Below are 20,549 nucleotides of genomic sequence, written 5' to 3' on the forward strand. Positions count from 1 at the left end.
TTAGTAAACCTCTGGCCACCTGCTGCTTGTCTGTGTTTACCTTCAGCATTGCATTGGTGAGTTTAAGGGGAAGGAAAGCGATGTGTATGTGTATGCTCCAGGTATATATTTAATATATGTATAATAGAATCTGATCCTTTTTAATTTCCATATTAAATAATGTGTATATTGTGTGTTGCTGGACTGGAATATGTCTGAAAGGATACACATTAGGATTCTAATAAATGAACCACAATAGCAATTGTACACAGCATTTTAATAGCCATTTGAATAGACATCACCTTTATCTACAGCCATGTTATTAACGCTCAAAGTATTTTCTGTAAATACGCTCAATTTTGTCTGAAGTATAGAAAGAACAAGCCATTTTTATGACCACAACCTTTTGTTGTTCTTTAAGATACAACAGAGAATAGAACACTGTCAAAAGACCCCAGTTAAAGTTGAATGGTCTTGTCTGGTCGTGATTTGTTAGGAAAATATAATTACGTCTGAAATAATCCCACACCCTCCATTTTCATGATCCACTTCCAGTTAACTGACAGCACAGGCCCTGATGAGCATGAGGAGGAGGAAACACCTTCCTGTCCTTCTACACGAAGGTCTAAATTATGTTGATTTCTAGGTAACTCGGCCGTAGTCTAGTGAACAATTATCCAGTGTAAATACTACAGTGAAAGTCTTGGTTGCTTCACATTACGCAATTAACTACTTGTTACTTTTCTGCTCAAATGACAGACACGGCGTTCTTTATAGATGGCTGTCAGGTCTCTATCGCTCTGTAGGTTAAGCTCCGACACTGCAGTCCTTCAAACAGTCAGAAATACAAAGCCAAAAATTTTCAATGTCAATAAATTATTCATTTTTTTGTTTCTTTACATCAGCAAACATTCACAAAACACTCAGTACCATAACAGGCCAAGTTGAAAAAGCAAAACGTTTCACAGAGGGGGAAAAGACAATAAATTAAGAAAGAGCAAAACTTCAGAACCAGTTTTTTTCCCCCACTTGTTCCCCAGCAGCAGAGGTGGATGAGAGAAATCACAGCAGGTCAGGAAGGATGAGGCCAGGAGGCTTGGGCTCTACGCGGTTAATCCAGAAATTAGCGCAGCTGGCGTGGTACTGGTGCCCGCCGTACGTCAGCTTGAAGTTATCTGTCTCGGAGTTAAAAGCCTGTCCGCAGCATGCGAGCCGGCAGGGAAGAGCAGAAACAGAAAGCGTTTAGGTTGAATCACATTCATTACCATTCATCTAAACAACAACAACAACAACAACAACAGTGCTTTTGTGACTATAACTGTTGGTCACAGTGTCAGTGTAGGAGTGTGTTCTGTTCAGACTGGGGCTTTATACATTAAACACAACACAGTTAATGTATGGAAATTCTCTCAAATGTCTTCTTAATACTGTTAAGTCTTCATTCCTAAAATCTCTATCTAATAATAATTAGTATACAATTCTGGGACACACACACACACACTCACACTCACTCACACGCACACTCACTCGCGCACGCGCACACAGAGGACGCTCGCACGCGCACACAGAGGACGCTCACTCGCGCACACAGAGGACGCTCACTCGCGCACACAGAGGACGCTCACTCGCGCACACAGAGGACGCTCACTCGCGCACACAGAGGACGCTCACTCGCGCACACAGAGGACGCTCACTCGCGCACACAGAGGACGCTCACTCGCGCACACAGAGGACGCTCACTCGCGCACACAGAGGACGCTCACTCGCGCACACAGAGGACGCTCACTCGCGCACACAGAGGACGCTCACTCGCGCACACAGAGGACGCTCACTCGCGCACACAGAGGACGCTCACTCGCGCACACAGAGGACGCTCACTCGCGCACACAGAGGACGCTCACTCACACACAGAGGACACTTAGTATGGTGTGGTTAGGGCAGTAAGCATGTATTGTGTGTGTATTGTGTGTGTATTGTGTGTGACTGCTTCACATGATTTAAAGGAGATTGCGCTCTTCATCAGTGTCTATATATGGAAGCGGAAAATGAGCTGTAGAGTTCGATCAACAAGCCAGATTTAACACTATCTTACTGAAAGCCACAGCTGCTGCTCTGTGTGTGTGTGTGTGTGTGTGTGCGTGTGTGTGCGCGTGTGTGTGCGCGCATGTGTGTGTGTGCGTGTGTGTGTGTGTGCGCGTGTGTGTGTGCGCTAAGCGGCTTTGGGTTTGCATTCCTGGTGAAATCTATGACTCATGTAGTGAATCACAGCCTCCTACACAGAGAGGCTGTAATATATATAAATATATACATGTACCTATATACATATACAACCCCCTGGCCACTTTAATAGGAACACCTGCACACCTGCTTACTCATAAAAACGATCCAATCAGCAAATCATGTGGCAGCAGCAGCACAATGCACACAAATCCAGCTCAAGAAATGGGAATGGGGAAAGTGTGATGTCAGGAAGTTAAACCACGGCCTGCTTGATGGTACCAGATGGAATCTCCTAGGATTTTACACAGTGGGCAGCAGTTCTGTGGGGGTTGATGATAGAGGTCAGAGGAAAAAGGTCAGACTGCTTTAGAGCTAACAGAATGTCTACAGCAGGGGTGTCAAACTCAAATTCACAGTGGGCCAAAATATAAAACTGAGATAAAGTCACGGGCCAAACTGAATAATCATTGAAAAATTAACTGCAATTAACTGATATGTAATGTTCAACCTTTTTCATATGGAAACAAACTTTAGTTTTGCTTAAACACAGGATTTGGAACAACTCCTGAGCTCTTTCCCGAGTCAATAACTCCTGAGCTAAACGCTGTTACTACACAAAACGCGGTTGTAGCTGCGTCTCTACATTACTACGATAGAAAAGAGGTGTTATTTGTGTAGTAACAGCGTTTAGCTCAGGAGTTATTGACTCGGGAAACTCCAATCTGTGAATATGTGGCCAACTTCCTGCTCCTTCAGTTCTCTCCAGCGCTGGAAAGCTGATCCTATATTAACACGTCCTACTTCTTGCCTCATCGTAAGCCTTTCTTCGCTTTCTTTCTTTGTTTTTATCCTCCATGTCAATGTTAAAACCGCTTTCTGCTAATGTCACACATGCGCACTGAACACTCTCTCCGCCGCATATTGACAAGCCCCGCCCCTTTCTGCTCATTGGCTACACGTTTGTTTAGATTTTTGTTTATTATCAGCCTGACTCAGTTCTCTGAAGCATTTCTCAAAAATCGGAGACCCTGCCTTTAACGACTGTCAACAGAGAATGAGGGGCGCTTGCTGTTCGTGACTACGCGTCAATACAGTGGCAAGGCTTTCTGGGATTTGTAGTATTAGCGGAGCATGCGGCTAGCCAGCTGTAATGCACAATTGATATGATCTCGCGGGTCAAATATAATTACACCAGAACGGCTAGCACTTCTTAGCCTGACGTTCATAATTACACATATACTTAGGGCCAGAGTTTGACACCCCTGGTCTACAGTAACTCAAAGCATCGTTCTGTTCATCTCTGCATCTCACAGTCAGACCTTGAGGTGAATAAGCTGTAACAGAAGACCACGTCAAGTTCCTCTCCAACCAAAATCAGGGATCTGACACAACAGATATTGGACAACTAAATATTTTTACTTGAGGCTCTTGGACTGGATCTGCATGATTTTAATGATGCTTTGTGCTGCCACATGACACTGTGACTAAATGAACGAGCACAGGTCGTTCTTCATTTCGGTCTATTACAAGATTCCGTTTAGCCATTTAACGAGTATGTGACACTGCAATAGACATTTCCATAATTAAAAAGGCTAATTTCATGTTGACATATTCCACAGGCAGATGAAGGTCCGCAGATGGGGAAAAGGTCATCTGAACGGCACACAGTTCAGCTCAAAGGTTAATTACGATCAGAATCCAGGCTTATATGTGAACAGCTGTAAAGACCTCCTCATATCCTGGGGAGAATACATCAGTATAACAGTAAAGTCTTCAGAAAAAAAGCAAAGTGTTTACCGTTAACTTTGTGCCCGGGTCTTTTGTCAGTGCCTGAAAGTATTATAAACATTGTTATGGATGTCTGAACTAAAGAAGCCTTATGAGTTTTAATGTGTAACAGCCCATATAAACGTCACAGGAACAGGCAACATAGGCAATGTACAGAAAATTAGGTGGCAAATCTTTGGAAGGAAATCAGAGTTAAAGTGTTTAACACAGGGAGTTAAATTGTGTGTGTGGTCATGACAGGGTTTAGATGCTTTAGGAAAATAATGAAACGTGGTGGTCATGTAGCCCTGATGTGAAGCTGTGGAAACACCACCACAGTTGATTATTTTCCTATAACAGTACATCTCATTTTATACCACAGCTATTTATCAATGATAACATTTCCCTGTGTAATTAAACAGCGACCCTGTGGTGGCGTCCCTGTCTGTGGACGGAGACGTGTGTGTCGAGCCGGCAGGTAGCTTGTGATGATCGTCACCTGTGTCTCATTAGAGTTTAATTATGTGAATGTTTTGCCTATAACCCATTGGTGAGAGCAAGACATAGCGTGACACTGCTTGGCCGAGCTAGTGAGACCCACGCAAGCCAAAAAGTGTGAACTGCCAGTTTGGTTTTGGTTGTGTTTTGATAAACGTAATGTCTCGTGGGTCTTCCTCTGTGCCCTCACACCGACGTTACATTACCTAGTTTTTATTGTTTTGAGAATTCAGCGGCACTGTTGTATATAAATCACAATGTGCAGGGGAGAGTCAGCGGTGCAGAGTCAGCTTCAGATCACTGTGACAAACATGTCATGACTGCATAATACCTGCTGTATAGTTTAGTTGCACGTGACGTCGCACTACTTTACAAACATACTACAGTACCTGTGAGCGAAATAAGAGGATATTGTTATTTCATTCAAGAATTAAAAAAAAAATTTAACTAGATAAATGTGTGTGTGTGTCCTAGGAGTTTTGTACTTTATATTCCTTATAAAAAATGTTTTGGCTTTTAAAAAAAACAAAACCAACAACATCTGTATCAGAAATAGCTAGCAGCTAGTTGCCCATTCCTGATGACGCTGGTTATGAGCCCCAGCTGATATGCAGCCAATTCCAGTGAAGTCCCACAGAGACAAACTCCATCCTGTAGACCTTTCCCATCAAAAACACCACACCAATGTCTCTCCAAATCTAAAGCTGTACATTTCAATTTTCTCCAATAAGCAGCTTTTCGATCTTTCAGGTGACTGGTGGAAAGCAGTAATATGATGGGATTGGACTTGGTGCTGTAGGCAGGAGCTGTTGCACTGCTCACGTGAGGGGTTTCTTCAGTTAAATGGATTTGTGATTAGATTCAATTTTCAGCAGTGTTTTTGGTGAAAAGCTGGATGTTAATACACCACAGCCGATAGGCTGCACCTTGGCTTTTATTACTACTGGCGAGATTAGCACTCATTCATTTATTCATTATGGAGCCTATCCCAAGAACATAGTGTGAACCTGAGAATTTAGAGCTGGAAATCCACCTGCTGCAAAGATTTGTAGGAGATGGCAGGAAAGCAGAGACCTCATATTGAACCCATATGGATATGGAGAGAGAGACAGTAACCTGAGCTCAGCTTGGAGCTGTGAGGAGGAAAAGCTACCGGCCGTATCATTGTGCCACCACCTACTAAATCAGCTGCATCACCCTTCTACCAAACTGAGGTGCCAAAATGACCACCATATCATCAACATGTCATCAACAGTCTCTCTGGAGTTCTGTACAACAGTGTGTAATAGAACAGGAGCCACACAGATCTTCAGCAGAGCTGCTTAGAGCGAGAGAACGACATTAACTACTTCTGAAGAGAACGTATGCTACAGAGTGTCCAGCTAGCTGCTATAGACATGGGTCATTCTGGCACCACAGAGCAGGAAGTAGGAGCACCAATTTCCCTAAAAGCACCAAAATTAAAAGATCAGTGTCATACTTTTTTAAAGAGACGTCCGAACGTGTTCTCCTCTTTCTTCTACAAAATAACCAAAGTCAAAGCAGAGTTCAGTCTCGGACCTCGCATGAAATTGACTTTATGGCTGTTGTGAAAACATCATGGTGAAGATAACAGGAAACAAACTAGCGACAGATGTATATAATCTGGCCTGGTAGGCAATGCAGACCTTGCTGCGTGAATCCACGTTGAGCAGACACACTCCACACGCCAGCTCCTTGGCATTCTTGATGCCATGCTTCAGGATACAGGAGGAGAAGTCCAGGGAGCTTTCATCAGGCTGGAAAACACACACACACACACACACACACACACACACACACACACACACACACACACACACACACACACACACACACACACACAGAGAATCAATGCCTATGCTCTAGAAAGAGTTTTCAGACTCCTCCAAGCCTTAAGCAGTAAAAATGAAAGGATCTCACATCCAGTCTGCTGATCAATACACCTGCACAGGAAAAAGTAAAAAAGCCCCAGACGAGACACGGTGCTTTTGGATTGCATGAAAAGAAAATTCACATTCTGCCTTCCAACTCCCACTCGCTCTTGCCTGTTGCTCTCTTGCTTACACAGATCTGCTATCTGAAAAGCAATATTCTCCCAGGAGTCAACCTCAGACTGAGCACAAAGCTCAATCTCTCTATTTTCTCTTCTTTCTCTACGCAGCACTGACCAGCAATGTGGCTCACTGCACCTCAGGACGCAGAAAAAATACTTCAAAATTGTACCGGATGACGTTCCACCTGACTGTAAAATTAGATTTGGGTGGAAAAGCCACAGTGTGCTTGAAGTGGTTCATTATGATGGTGGAACTACTCACTGACAGGTTGGCCAGAGACATGAAGCCCATGAGGTTGTTCCACACACGGCTGATGTCTTTCAGCAGCTCTTGCAGTTTCTCTGAGCACACAGCTGTGGCCTTGATGCCCAGCTCCACTCGCCTGGCCACACGGTACACCTCCACCACACCTAACACACACACACGGCTTTAATTCAGTACTGAGTCGAGAACACTGTCCATTCTTCATGTGTCCTGGTGAGTTTTTAGCATGTCATCAAACGTTCATCCATCATAAACACTCGTCTGATTTGTGATTTGTTAACAAGAAGTTTTGTACTGTTGGTACATAAAGTTGATGTCTAACATGAAGAGCCTAATTATGATGTTTTTCTATTGATGCTACTGCCAGAGTCCCAGATATATACAGTATATATATATATACACACACACACACACACATATATAGTACTGTGCAAAAGTTTTAGGCAGGTGTGAAAAAATGCTGTAAACAAAGAATGCTTTCAAAAATGGAAGTCTTAAACATTTCTTATCATAAATGAACAAAATGCAGTGAATGAACAAAAGACAAATCTAAATCTAATCAATATTTGCTGTGACCAGCCTTTGCCTTCAAAACAGCAGCAATTCTTCTAGGCACACTAGCACACAGTTTTTGAAGGCACCCGGCTGGGAGGTTGTTCCTAACATCTTGGATAACTAACCAAGATCTTCTGTGGATGTCGGCTTTCTCACATCCTTCTGTCTCTTCATATCCCAGACACACTCAATGATGTTGAGATCAGGGCTCTGTGGGGGCCGTGCCATCACGTTTTTTCTGAAAGCATTCTTTGTTTACAGCATTTTTTCACACCTGCCTAAAACTTTTGCACAGTAATGTATATATTTATATGAATGCACAAGTAAGGTTTAGATTCTAAAAGATTCTAAAAGAACTGAGCTGTGTGTGTTGGAGAAACAGATAAAAGAGCTTCATCGCTGTGTTTGAGTAAAGACGTAACATTCCGAGCTGAATAAAAGCCACTACAGGGAGAAGTCTGAAACTCTGGCACATAGAGGATGAGTTCATTTGTAGCACAACGAATCACAGACGACAGTTAAAAAAAAACCCGGAAGAAGGATATACTGTATGTTAAAGGCCTGGTCTCCGATTTCTGAGAAATGCTTCAAAAAACTGAGTCGGGCCGAATAATGTTGGTTTTGCTTTGTTACACAGAACTAATATATGCCTTTGTCCTTTACATGATTATGCTTGTGTGTCATTTTTGCTTGTTTGTTTATCTGCAATCGTATTGTTCTTCCCTTCAGCTATGATAAAGACCCATTTCTTTCCATTAGTTGCCTGGGTTACATATGTATGTGTGGGCGGAGCTATCAATACAGGGGTGGGGCCCATTTGGGTTAGGGGCGTGTTCGTGTCAACATTGGCTTTAAAACATCGGAGACCCCACCTTTAATAATAATAGTGTGGTGTGCTGTTAGAGTAAAATAATCAACACCACAGTGGTGAGATATTGTCCGTATACAAAGCACTGACAAATTTGTCTACAGGTCATAACTCATAATTTCCAACTTCCCACCAGGAAAAACCAAAGAATTCCCTCTCAACGATAGACGGACTTCCTATGACTATCTATATATATATATATATCTATAACCCCGACTACACAGAAGGCCTCGGAGGCTTCCACGGTACGTTTCCCAACTCGTAACGGTTAAAAATGATGTCATTACAAGATTCCCACATCAAAGGTTCAATCACAAAACCACAGAGCTGGTTATTTTCCGACAGCATGTCCAGAATAGTTCAACAACAGATACTACTTATTATTATTTAGTAAAGATCAAATACTTTCAAATAAAAAAAAAAAATTGTATTCTGTTTCTATACTTTGTCTTAGAGCAGCTTTACATATGTGAACTGTTCAAAGAGCTATACAAATAAATTGAACTGAATACCTTTTAGCTATGTAAGGATGCATTGTTAACACTTTTATTAATTCTAAACGAGTGTTTTGTTTTTTATTAGTGAGTTAAAAGCAAATAAAGTGCAAAGTTGTCAACTTTTTATCAGATTTTGTGGCTGAAAGCGTAACCTGGAAGCCCTGACGTTGGGCCTCGTTACATAAATGGTAAATAAGAGTTCTCCTTAGAGAAAGTTTCATCACAGCAACTCTTACATACATCTATTTGTTTAATAACAATGATGTGAGCATCTTCCTTGGACAAGAGTTAGTTGTTACTATAGAAACAATGTGCTGTGATAGAAAATAATCGACACCGTTTGACCAATCAGAATGAAAAAGTCACCAGTGCTGTGAGCGACCATGAAGGATATTAATCCCAGCAGCTCTCACCTAACAGGTACTCCATGCCCTGTGCTGACTGGATGACCTCAGTGCACACGGTGGAACTGCTGATACCATTAAGGGTGTTGTTGGCTGTGGCGATCACCTGTAGGGTGAAAGAGAGAAAGAGGGAGAGAGTGAGAGAAAGGAGAGTGAGAGCGAGAGAGAGAGAGAGAGAGAGCGAGAGAGAGAGAGAGAGCGAGAGAAAGAAAGAGGGAGAGATAGAGAGAGAGACAGAGACAGAAAGAGAGCTGAATCAGTTAATGAACTGTATCCTATATCCACTACATCTGAGACACTAAAGCTTTCTATTCCTCTATAACCAACAGCTCACAACATTCAAACCAGTCCCATTGTACAGAGCTGACAAACAACTTATAATCCCACTGGTGAGAAGGATGAAGTACGGTAAAGTAGTGACATAACATCAATGTCCTCATCTCCTTATCTAAAGTCCACATGAGACAGGAACACTAAGCTGGAAGATCAATAAAGTTTCAGAACATCTATGCAGCTGTCAAACCTTAAGGATGTCATTATTGGAGGATTGAGGGGTGGGGGGGCTGAAGACTTTTGGCGTATTTTGGAGTACGCAGATGTTAAAATATGAAGCAAAATCAGGCGTGTAATTTCAGCAGATTTTCTGCAGATGTGTGACATCAGCACAACAGGTTCAGCCAAAGCCCTCATGTGTACGGAACGTGAGGAGTACGGCTCTCACAGAAAGTCATTACATGTGTGTTTTTCACTGTTATAAAGGAGATTAAAGGAAGAATCCTTGAGATTTCAACAATCCATGTCGCTATCCACAAAAAGCAGCAGGTTGCATCAGAGATTTTGATCATGCATTCTTGCTTGTCATAGTACCAGTATATACCAGTCATTATGGAGGAGTGGAAGGAGGAGGAGTGGATCCCAGCAACAACCTGTGCAGCTCTAGTGAATTCCATGCCCAGGACGATTAAGGCAGTGGGGTAAACAACAATGGTGCATTATGTCATTATGACAAAATATTGACACTAACGTTTACTTCCTCACTTTTGTTTCCAGTTGTATAGACAATAGTAGCTGTTGTGTAGATGTTGTGTTGGGGTTAGAACCTGAAACCCCCTATTTGTATATGGTGGACCCCTGAGGATCAGCAGAGCTCAATTTGAAGAGTATAATTTTGAGGTGTGTGTGTTGTTTGCTTAGGAGTTTTACCTGAAAAGCGCTCTCCAAGCACCTCTGCCATTCGTACGCATAGCGCTCACTCTCCTTTGTTGTCACAAGAGAACACAGCAGTTATAAGACAGAGTAAATGAAACCTTATTAAGGTGATTATTAAAACTTAGTTAAGTTCAGCAATGCAAAAAGAATCAGATTGTATGTCAGACTGCAGTATCAGACGGGACAGAGGGACAGAGAGAAGAGCGGCTCTGACCTCAACCTCTCCTGTTAAATCTTTGTACTTGTCCCGGATGACTGGCAGCGCTGGTTTCTCACTCAAGGTGTTCGAGCGATCGCGAAATTGCTGTTCAGGAGCAGGTGTGGTGCAGATCTCCTTCTCCCCTAGACTGTGACTGCGCTTATGGGACCCTGCAAACACACACACACACACACACACACACACACACACACACACACACACACACACTCAATGATGTTTCAATTACTGTTTTTCCACTGTTTCGTTTATTATTTGGGTCTCAGTGTTTATTCTGGTCTATAATTGCAGCGTTCAGCTCTAAAATGTTGTCCCTAATTCATCCTGCACAAGGACAGCAACCATAAATACCTCATTTGCAACAAATGATAATTATGTAGTGAAGCAGCAGGCCAGTGGTGTGGGTATAAATTATTCAGCAGATTTCACACACACTCACACTCACAGGGACGAACACACATACACACACACACACACATACAGACAGACAAACACAGGCAGACAGACAGACACACACAGACAGACAGACACACACAAAGACAGGCAGGCAAACAGAGAGACACAAAGACAGATACAGGAACACAGACACACACCCCCACACACACACTGATGCACACATACCGACAGACAAACACACACACACACACACAAACACACACACAGATGCACACATACCTACAGACAGACAAACACACACACAGATGCACACATACCTACAGACAGACAAACACACACACAGATGCACACATACCTACAGACAGACAAACACACACACAGATGCACACATACCTACAGACAGACAAACACAAACACGGACACACACTTACCTACAGACAGACAAACACAAACACAGACACACACATACTTACAGACAGACAAACACACACACACAGATGCACACATACCTACAGACAGACAAACACACACACAGATGCACACATACCTACAGACAGACAAACACACACACAGATGCACACATACCTACAGACAGACAAACACACACAGATGCACACATACCTACAGACAGACAAACACACACACAGATGCACACATACCTACAGACAGACAAACACAAACACGGACACACACATACTTACAGACAGACAAACACACAAACACACACATACCTACAGACAGACAAACACACACACAAACACACACATACCTACAGACAGACAAATACACACAGATGCACACATACCTACAGACAGACAAACACACACACAGATGCACACATACCTACAGACAGACAAACACACACACAGATGCACACATACCTACAGACAGACAAACACAAACATGGACACACACATACCTACAGACAGACAAACACACAAACACACACATACCTACAGACAGACAAACACACACACAGATGCACACATACCTACAGACAGACAAACACACAAACACACACATACCTACAGACAGACAAACACACACAGATGCACACATACCTACAGACAGACAAACACACACACAGATGCACACATACCTACAGACAGACAAACACAAACACGGACACACACATACTTACAGACAGACAAACACACAAACACACACATACCTACAGACAGACAAACACACACACAGATGCACACATACCTACAGACAGACAAACACACACAGATGCACACATACCTACAGACAGACAAACACACACACAGATGCACACATACCTACAGACAGACAAACACACACACAGATGCACACATACCTACAGACAGACAAACACACACAGATGCACACATACCTACAGACAGACAAACACACACAGATGCACACATACCTACAGACAGACAAACACACACAGACTTACAGACAAACACACACAGATGCACACATACCTACAGACAGACAAACACACACAGACTTACAGACAAACACACACAGATGCACACATACCTACAGACAGACAAACACACACACACACGCACACACATGCACACATACCTACAGACAGACAAACACACACAGATGCACACATACCTACAGACAGACAAACACACACACAGATGCACACATACCTACAGACAGACAAACACACAGATGCACACATACCTACAGACAGACAAACACACACAGACTTACAGACAAACACACACAGATGCACACATACCTACAGACAGACAAACACACACAGACTTACAGACAAACACACACAGATGCACACATACCTACAGACAGACAAACACACACACACACACACGCACACACATGCACACATACCTACAGACAGACAAACACACACACAGATGCACACATACTTACAGACAGACAGACCCCCCCCCCGACAGAGACACACACACACACACATTTAAACTGACACACAAAGCTCCAGTAGGGAAGAGAAGGACCAAGTGTACGCTAACACACAGACACAGACTCTCAAATGATACACATCAGTCACCAGATGACCATCACATCACTTCTCATCTATTTCAGCACAGGACACACATCAGATTAACTGCCAAATAGAGGACGAGGGAAAAAAAAAACAGCACTTTCGTTGAAACAAATGACATTTCTATCGAGGAGAGAGGTGCAGGAAAAGTAAATAAGCTTTTAGCAACAATAATTGACAGCAGATTAATGAACGAGGAGGCTGTTAATGTTTGCTCATGGCTTTTGTCTGGCTGTGTTCCTCCGTGTCTGATACACTTGGTAAGATCCTCAATCACAATGCTGCCATCTAATGTTAGCTGGAATAACAAACGCTGAATGGGTCCGCGCCGTCTGGGCACAGAACCGGAGAGGAACGGACTTGGTTCGTATGAAGAAGATTAGCATCAGTGCTACAGAGACGAAGAGTTTGTAACCTCCTCAGATCATTAGATCTTTTTTCATTCAGATCTCAGCTATGTTCCTCAGTTTAGTCCTTAAATTTCCCTTTGATTTTATGTCACACACATTAAAATTTACAAAAATAAGCAACATCGAACTTTGTTAATCTGCCCCCCCCAAGTTCCCACCACACCCACAGTGTGACTCACTCACCTTGCACGGACAAATCGAACGTGGCGAGCTCGTTCTTGATCATCTCCTCACTGGACTTGGCTTTTGGCTGAGCACTCGCCTTCAGGAAGTCAGATTTACCAAACTTGGGCTTGTCTGCCTGGAAAGCACCAAAGTCCTCCGGCACCTCAGGATGCGTGGCCTCAAGACCGGCATCGGCTGCGTCGGATTTTTCTGAAACAGTGCTGGCGAAGTCACCAAAGTCATCCTCCTCTTCCTCTCTGGGTGCATGCTGGGCAGAACTGAAGTCTGCAAAGTCAGCGAACCCTGCGTCTTCAATGGGGAACGTGGTGACTTTTTCTAGTGTGGTGTGCGTGATGTTCTCTGAGCTGCCGAATGACGTCTCCTTCTTGTGAAGCGTAGCTGAGGAGGGCAGCACAGACACAGAGACTCCCTGGGCTTTCGTGCCCTGTCCGGACGGGGCATCGTCTTTGTCGGACCAATCACAGCTGGACAGGACGCTGATGCCAGAGCTCCCGAATGGATGGAACTTGAGATCATCGACGTCTGAAAAAGAACAGAAACCTGTGTGGCTCCAGATCATGAAGCTTAAACCACTGAAATATAACAAAGCCTCACTTATCCTTAAATCAGAAAGTGACACGAATCGTTGGACTATTTGGTCTCTTTAATAACCTTTAATATTAATAATAAAACACAGACTTGCTTCCCTGCTTTCTTTGGGTCTATGTGGACCAAGATCACATGATTCTCTGGATTTAAACCAGTCCAAGGCCATTTCATCAAACACTGACATTAATACCGCATTTATAAAAGCTCATTAGTTTCAACTGATTTGATTGGTTGAATTTATGTTAAATAATTCTATCTGTATAGAAACATATACAGTATATAGAAACCTTCTATGGCTAAGCCTGTGTAGTGTGAGGTCAAACTTACCTGTGGCACTGCTACTGACCACACAACATGTACTACACTTGCCATATTCGACCCTAGCTAATAAAAATGAGCTGAGAAATCCTGTTAGAAATAATAACCATCAGCTAACGAATGGTACGAATAACCATCAGCTAAACAGCACCAACCACAGAGTTGTTGGAAATGTGTAGCTATGACGTTTCTGACTGTATTAAAGTGTCACACAACATTATCACAGTGAAAAAATGACCAGCATTTCCAACACAGCAAAAACAACGTCATAGCTGTGTGTGTGTGTGTGTGTGTGTGTGTGTGTGTGTGTGTGTGTGTGGTCCTGGTAAGATCGAGCACATCAGGACTTTACACCAGCACACACACACAGCCATGTCAGTGTCACTGCTGTGCTGATGATCCAGCAACCAAACACTAAATGTTCTGCAGTGATTTCGGTTATAGATCAGAGTCGAGCTTGGTTTTACTAGAATTACACACAAATAAGTGTTGTTTATCTTTCAGCTGTTCCCTGTTCAAAAGCACCACAGCAGATTGTGTTTTGCTGCTGGTTTTATGTCTGATGCCCTTCCTGTCGCAACCCTCCCATCTCACCTGGGCTTGGGATCGGTACGGAGTTAACTCTTCTGTGACTGGGTTTGGACTCAAACACATTCAGGAGGGTAAAAATAAATAAATAAATAAAAGTCTTCATCTTTACGGATGAATTGACTTTTTTCAAACATTTATCTTAGAGATTTATGTTACAGATCATTAAACGCTGCCTTCTGAGAGGCAGAGGTAGGTTTCCTTGTTCAGAGCGAAATCTCTGCCGGGGCTCAGTAGTGCTTCTCACAGACCACAATGACTACACCCACACACACACACACACACACACACACACACACACACACACACACACACACACATATACACACACACAAGGTTTGGTGTTTCAGCCTATAGCTCACTGGAGGCATCTAAAGTTTTTGTTCCCAAATTCTGCTGTTTGAGATTTCATTCATATTCTGCAGAATGTTGGTTTACGCTTCACCACGTGTTCTGCACACATCACCAGAAACATCTGGAAATACTGCGGATAATATAATTAAAGGCAGGGTCTCCGATTTTTGAGAAATGCTTCTGAAATAATAGGCCGAATAATAAACAAAAATCAAAAATAACGTGTAGCCAATGAGCAGAAAGGGGCGTGTCTTGTCAATATGCGGGGGAGAGCGTCTTCAGTGCGCATGTGTGACATTAGCAGAAAGCGGTTTTAACACTGACATGGAGGATAAAAACAAAGAAAGAAAGCGAAGAAAGACTTACGATAAGGCAAGAAGTAGGACGTGTTAATATAGGATCAGCTTTCCAGCGCTGGAGAGAACTGAAGGAGCAGGAAGTTGGCCACATATTCACAGGTTGGAGTTTCCCGAGTCAATAACTCCTGAGCTAAACGCTGTTACTACACAAATAACACCTCTTTTCTATGGTAGTAATGTAGAGAGGCAGCTACAACCGCGTTTTGTGTAGTAACAGCGTTTAGCTCAGGAGTTATTGACTCGGGAAACTCAACTTTACTTAAGATGCCGAGGCGCTTTTTTCCTTCTCGATAGGTGAGTAACGTTGGTTTTGCTTTGTTACACAGAACTAATATATGCCTTTGTCCTTTACATGATTATGCTTGTGTCATTTTTGATTGTTTGTTTTTCTGCAATCGTATTGTTCTTCACTTCAGCTATGATAAAGATACATTTCTTACCATTAGTCGCCTGGGTTACGTATGTATGTGTGGGTGGAGCTATAATACAGGGGTGGGACCCATTTGGGTTAGGGGCGTGTTTGTTTTGGTGATTTCAAATGTCAACATTGGCTTTCAAAAATCGGAGACCCTGCCATTAAGTATCTTCAAGTAACTTCACGTGATTAGTCCGTCGGTCCATGTTTACTATGAATACACTTATTTTCCTAATTATTTCTTTTTCCTTAAATGACATATCAGTCGTATTCATTGTACCCAAAATGTGCTCGTCTGTTTTATTTCCGCCACTTTTTTGTTTCTAAAGAATCGCCAAGTTCTCCGCATGCAGTTTTGTTTGCGTAAACCATTTGTGAAATTGACAAGGAACTCGTGCAGTGTGCTTGTTGATTGCATGACTAAACAGATCTACTATTTGGTTAGCAAGAGGAAGAAAGAAGGAAAGGTGAAGAAGTAAGAACGGCACACATTTCTGCTACACCAGCATTCATATTTATTACGACAACATTGGCAGAGAGAGAGAAAGATAGGTCACAAAAAAGTCTGTTGTTACAAGAGCTTCGCCAAACACTTAAAAGGTCTCCTTTTTTTTGTCATCATGAGAATACAAAGGCATGCAGAACGGGTGAAAATGGGGGAAAAAGCAAGAATGTTAAAAGAGAGAATCCCAAAACCAGAACTGAGAAGGCACATTCACAGACTAAAATGTCATCGTAGGTTAAAGACACATTCTAGTTGTGCTGAAAAAAGAGAAAGCAAGAGAGAAATCGATTGATACAGAACATTTACTAAGCAAAGATAAAAGGTGAATTAAAGTACAGGTTCTTTGCAGTTTTTCACCCTTTGAGGAACTGAAAGCATCATTAAAATCTCACACTTTCAGGAATCCTGATATAAGGTCTGCTGTGCATTCACTCAAACATCTACTTCCGTTCTTATGACTTGTCATTTCGTTGATTTTAATCAGAGCAATCAGCCAGACTGGATTGTGTTGGGTGGCTTATAGCATAAGTCGTGTTCCTGCAGCCAGGTACTCAAAGGGTTAAATAAATAGTGCTAGCCAATCAGAGCATTGGGATGTTTGAGTGACAGATGCAGAACTAAGAGAACAGAGACAGTATCCTTTTTCTCTCGCCAACCTGATGTTCAGAGCTCCTTAGCAAGAACACCACAAGTGGTTCATAAATAAATAAAATAAACAAACAAACAAACAAAGCGTGCAAATAAATAAATAAATAGATAAATAAATAAATAGATAAAAGTGGGACCTTATTTCGTCCTGACAATGCAGCAAATTAAACATCACATCAGCATGTAAAACACTGTGCAGAAATACTGATTATAAACACATACAAACACAATCCGGAGTATCGCTCGGTCTATCTATCAATAGTTTGAAAATAAATGAGAGTATACATATATTCCTGTAATAAAAATACACTATTAATTCAACATGTCTACATTTACTTGTCCATAAACGGAACCCATGTCTAGAATCCTAGCAATATTTTTTTTACTGCTTTCTTGTCAATTTCACAAATTGCAAAGGCAGGTACAAACTGTGGCAAACAAAAGCAAGAGAAGATGAGAAGTGACACGGTGTGTGTCCTGTGAGAACCACTGGAGGCTGAGACACTCCGGTGAACCGGGAGAACGTCACATCCGCACTAAGGGAGCACGTTTTGGGGGCTTGAAACACTTGGGAAAAGAGATACTGTCTCATCAAAGGTTAGCAACCCACATCCAGAGCTTAGTGAGGTGCTGAGAAATTCAATACTCGGTGGTAATGAAGGTACTGAGTTCAAATCGCAGAACCTAGAAGCAGCGTGTCTTATTCTGTCCTCAATTGCTTTTAATGCGTCAGCCAAATTATCATCACGTGTCTATATCTGAGCTCTGGAATTGCGTGATAACCCGAACAGAGGCATGTGTATCAGGAATACAAAAACTTTCCGGAAGAAAAAGTCATATGACCAATTTTCCTAGAACACTGTTGAGCTCAATGATGCAGGACACTCTGACTTTAAGGATTTTAAAGCAGAGAATCGTCTAGTGGAGCGATTAAAAAAAAAAAAAACTAACCAGAATTTAACACTAGCAGGCTGTGACAATAAGGCAATGGGGACTGTTTTACCTTTAGCTCCTTTCCAGCAGACTCAGAAAAGTAGCGTCTGTACTCTGTGCTCTGTCCTCAACGCTTCCTGACACTGGGCTGATATCATGACCGAGCTGAAGGTTAATGGAATGATGTAATGCCTTGCATGAAAACGAGACATGATGAGCCACGGAGGGTGAGATGCTGTGTAAATAAATGATGATTGACAGGGCAGAAGGAAATTAATATGAGAGAAGTCTGATTAAAGCTTATTCGAATTCAAGGGACGGTGAACACACTGGGCTAAAGACCGGCATCGACGTTTCAGCCATAAATGCTGACGGACACGAACTGAAAGACAAAGCGTCTCCGTTTTAAATATAAATAATAATAATAATAATAATAATAATAATAATAATAATAATGCATCTAAGTTTGCAAAAAAAAAAAAAAAAAACACCAACTGATTTACGTTTCACGCTGCAACTATAAATGTCATCATTTTGGCCGGATCAGACGTGATTCCCACTGACTGGGTGTTTAAATGTGCTTTGGAAAAAGAGTTGAAAAAATGCTTTGAGTCGATTGTGATTTCATATTTTACAGTAAAGTGGATTTGGTTTATTAAAAAGCTTTTAAACTAAACTGGCGACTACAATTCGGGTGGCCGACTTAAATGACCGAACTGTTTTTGCACGTTCCTATTAAATAAATATCAATAATAATAATAATTGTTATTATGTTTAATTACTGTTTAATTATTAACAGTCATGTTTTTTTAAAGTTTTGATTAATTTGATCTTTTCGACAGCAATAAAAAATAACCTAAGTCTGTAACTAAAGGGTTTAAAAATTCAGCTTTGGCCAAGGCAGAAAAAGAAAGTTTGTATATTTTAGTGCTTTACCACCAGAAAGTGATCATCTTTTTTATACAAACATTAAGAAAAATATGAATAAATATAAAATCCTGTTATGAAGCACAAGGCAATGCTTTAAGATAAAGAAAGTGGGGATTACGGTTTGAACTACCTAAATAGAACCAGAGAGGGAAAATTTCTTTTTATAAGCAATGCCCTTAAGCCCGTCACTATTACCCCTTTTCCACCAAAAAGAAGCGGGTGCTGGTTCAGAGCCCGTGCTGGTGCTGGTTCAAAGTTGGTTCCACTGGCGAACCTTCTAAGAACTGGTTTGCCTTTCCATCGGTTAGAGAGCCGTCACAGAGCCGAGTCTGACGTCACTGTATACGTGTCACGTTTCGCAGCAACGTTAGCGCAGCAGCGACAAACACAAACACAACAACAACAATGGCGGATGTTGCTTTACTGTTAATGCTCATGGCTTTGTGAACCTACATTGGCATCCAAACGCGGCAAATCCGACGTGTTCGTGCAGCTCCGTGTAATTTGTATAAACGGAGGTTGTAATCGAGAAAGTACATAACATTATTTTATCATTAACACAGAAAAAAGTTAGCCTTAGCATGTAGCTACCTACTATCATGTGTGCTGATAACTGATCATATTGCAGTAAAGTAAAAGTGTATTAAACATTAGTATACTGTAGGTACATTATCAAAGGCGCTAACAGTAACCCTGCCCCGAGACCCGCCCCCAGGCGCTAACAGTAACCCCACCCCGAGACCCGCCCCCAGGCGCTAACAGTAACCCCGCCCCGAGACCCACCCCAGGTGCTAACAGTAGCTCCTCCCCCAGTCCCGCCCCCAGCTCCTGACACAAGCAGTTCTTAAGTCTAGACCAGCAACGTTTTGGTGCTACTTAAGAACCACTTTTCCTGGTACAGAGCCGGTGCTTTGGCTGTCGAAAAAGAAAGAACTGGTTCTAAATTAGGCTCCGAACCAGCGCTCAAACTGCCTCGGTGGAAAAGGGGCATAAGAGGTGAAGGACAAAGAGAAAACTAGTGTTCTTTCACTCGCAGGATAATGATTAGTACAGATAGAAACCAGTATAAAGCAAATAAACCAGTGTGTATGCACCATCTATGCAGTGTTCAGTGTGAAAAGGTTAGGTCGTAGTGTACTAAGGGCCATTTCATATTTAATCACATGGGTGAACCTTCTCCTGTGAGACCAGAGAGATCATAGGTCACACTCTAAGCACAGTGAATCTACACGACGTTCATTAATAAAGTGGACGCGGACGATCCTTACTGTTAGAAACGTTAGAGAAATGTTTAAAGATGAATAGGTGAGTTGCGACTAGTCACCTGATTCATTGTACCCTGTGACGTTAGAGAGATT

The 20,549-nt window shown here is 42.2% G+C and overlaps 1 protein-coding gene across 10 annotated transcripts in view; it reads right to left on the reverse strand.

Moving 5' to 3' along the window:
- Window positions 1–237: 237 nt before the first annotated feature.
- Window positions 238–20,549, reverse strand: part of synrg (synergin, gamma) — a 37,685-nt gene continuing 17,373 nt past the window's right edge. For 6 of the 10 annotated variants that reach the window (XM_047820479.1, XM_047820478.1, XM_047820477.1 and 3 more), the window contains 9 exons: window positions 13,551–14,075; window positions 10,551–10,705; window positions 10,331–10,384; window positions 9,137–9,233; window positions 6,801–6,949; window positions 6,132–6,242; window positions 5,945–5,983; window positions 3,997–4,029; window positions 238–1,173 (listed from right to left, as the gene is read on the reverse strand). In XM_047820479.1, the coding sequence (XP_047676435.1) occupies window positions 1,042–1,173; window positions 3,997–4,029; window positions 5,945–5,983; window positions 6,132–6,242; window positions 6,801–6,949; window positions 9,137–9,233; window positions 10,331–10,384; window positions 10,551–10,705; window positions 13,551–14,075 (1,295 nt within the window). In that variant the 3' untranslated portion in view covers window positions 238–1,041. The remainder of the gene's footprint in view (window positions 1,174–3,996; window positions 4,030–5,944; window positions 5,984–6,131; window positions 6,243–6,800; window positions 6,950–9,136; window positions 9,234–10,330; window positions 10,385–10,550; window positions 10,706–13,550; window positions 14,076–20,549) is intronic. The other 4 variants (XM_047820480.1, XM_047820476.1, XM_047820474.1 and 1 more) reach the window with 3 other exon arrangements.

This window comes from Tachysurus fulvidraco, chromosome 11 (assembly GCF_022655615.1).
Source record: "Tachysurus fulvidraco isolate hzauxx_2018 chromosome 11, HZAU_PFXX_2.0, whole genome shotgun sequence".
Classification (NCBI taxonomy): domain Eukaryota; kingdom Metazoa; phylum Chordata; class Actinopteri; order Siluriformes; family Bagridae; genus Tachysurus; species Tachysurus fulvidraco.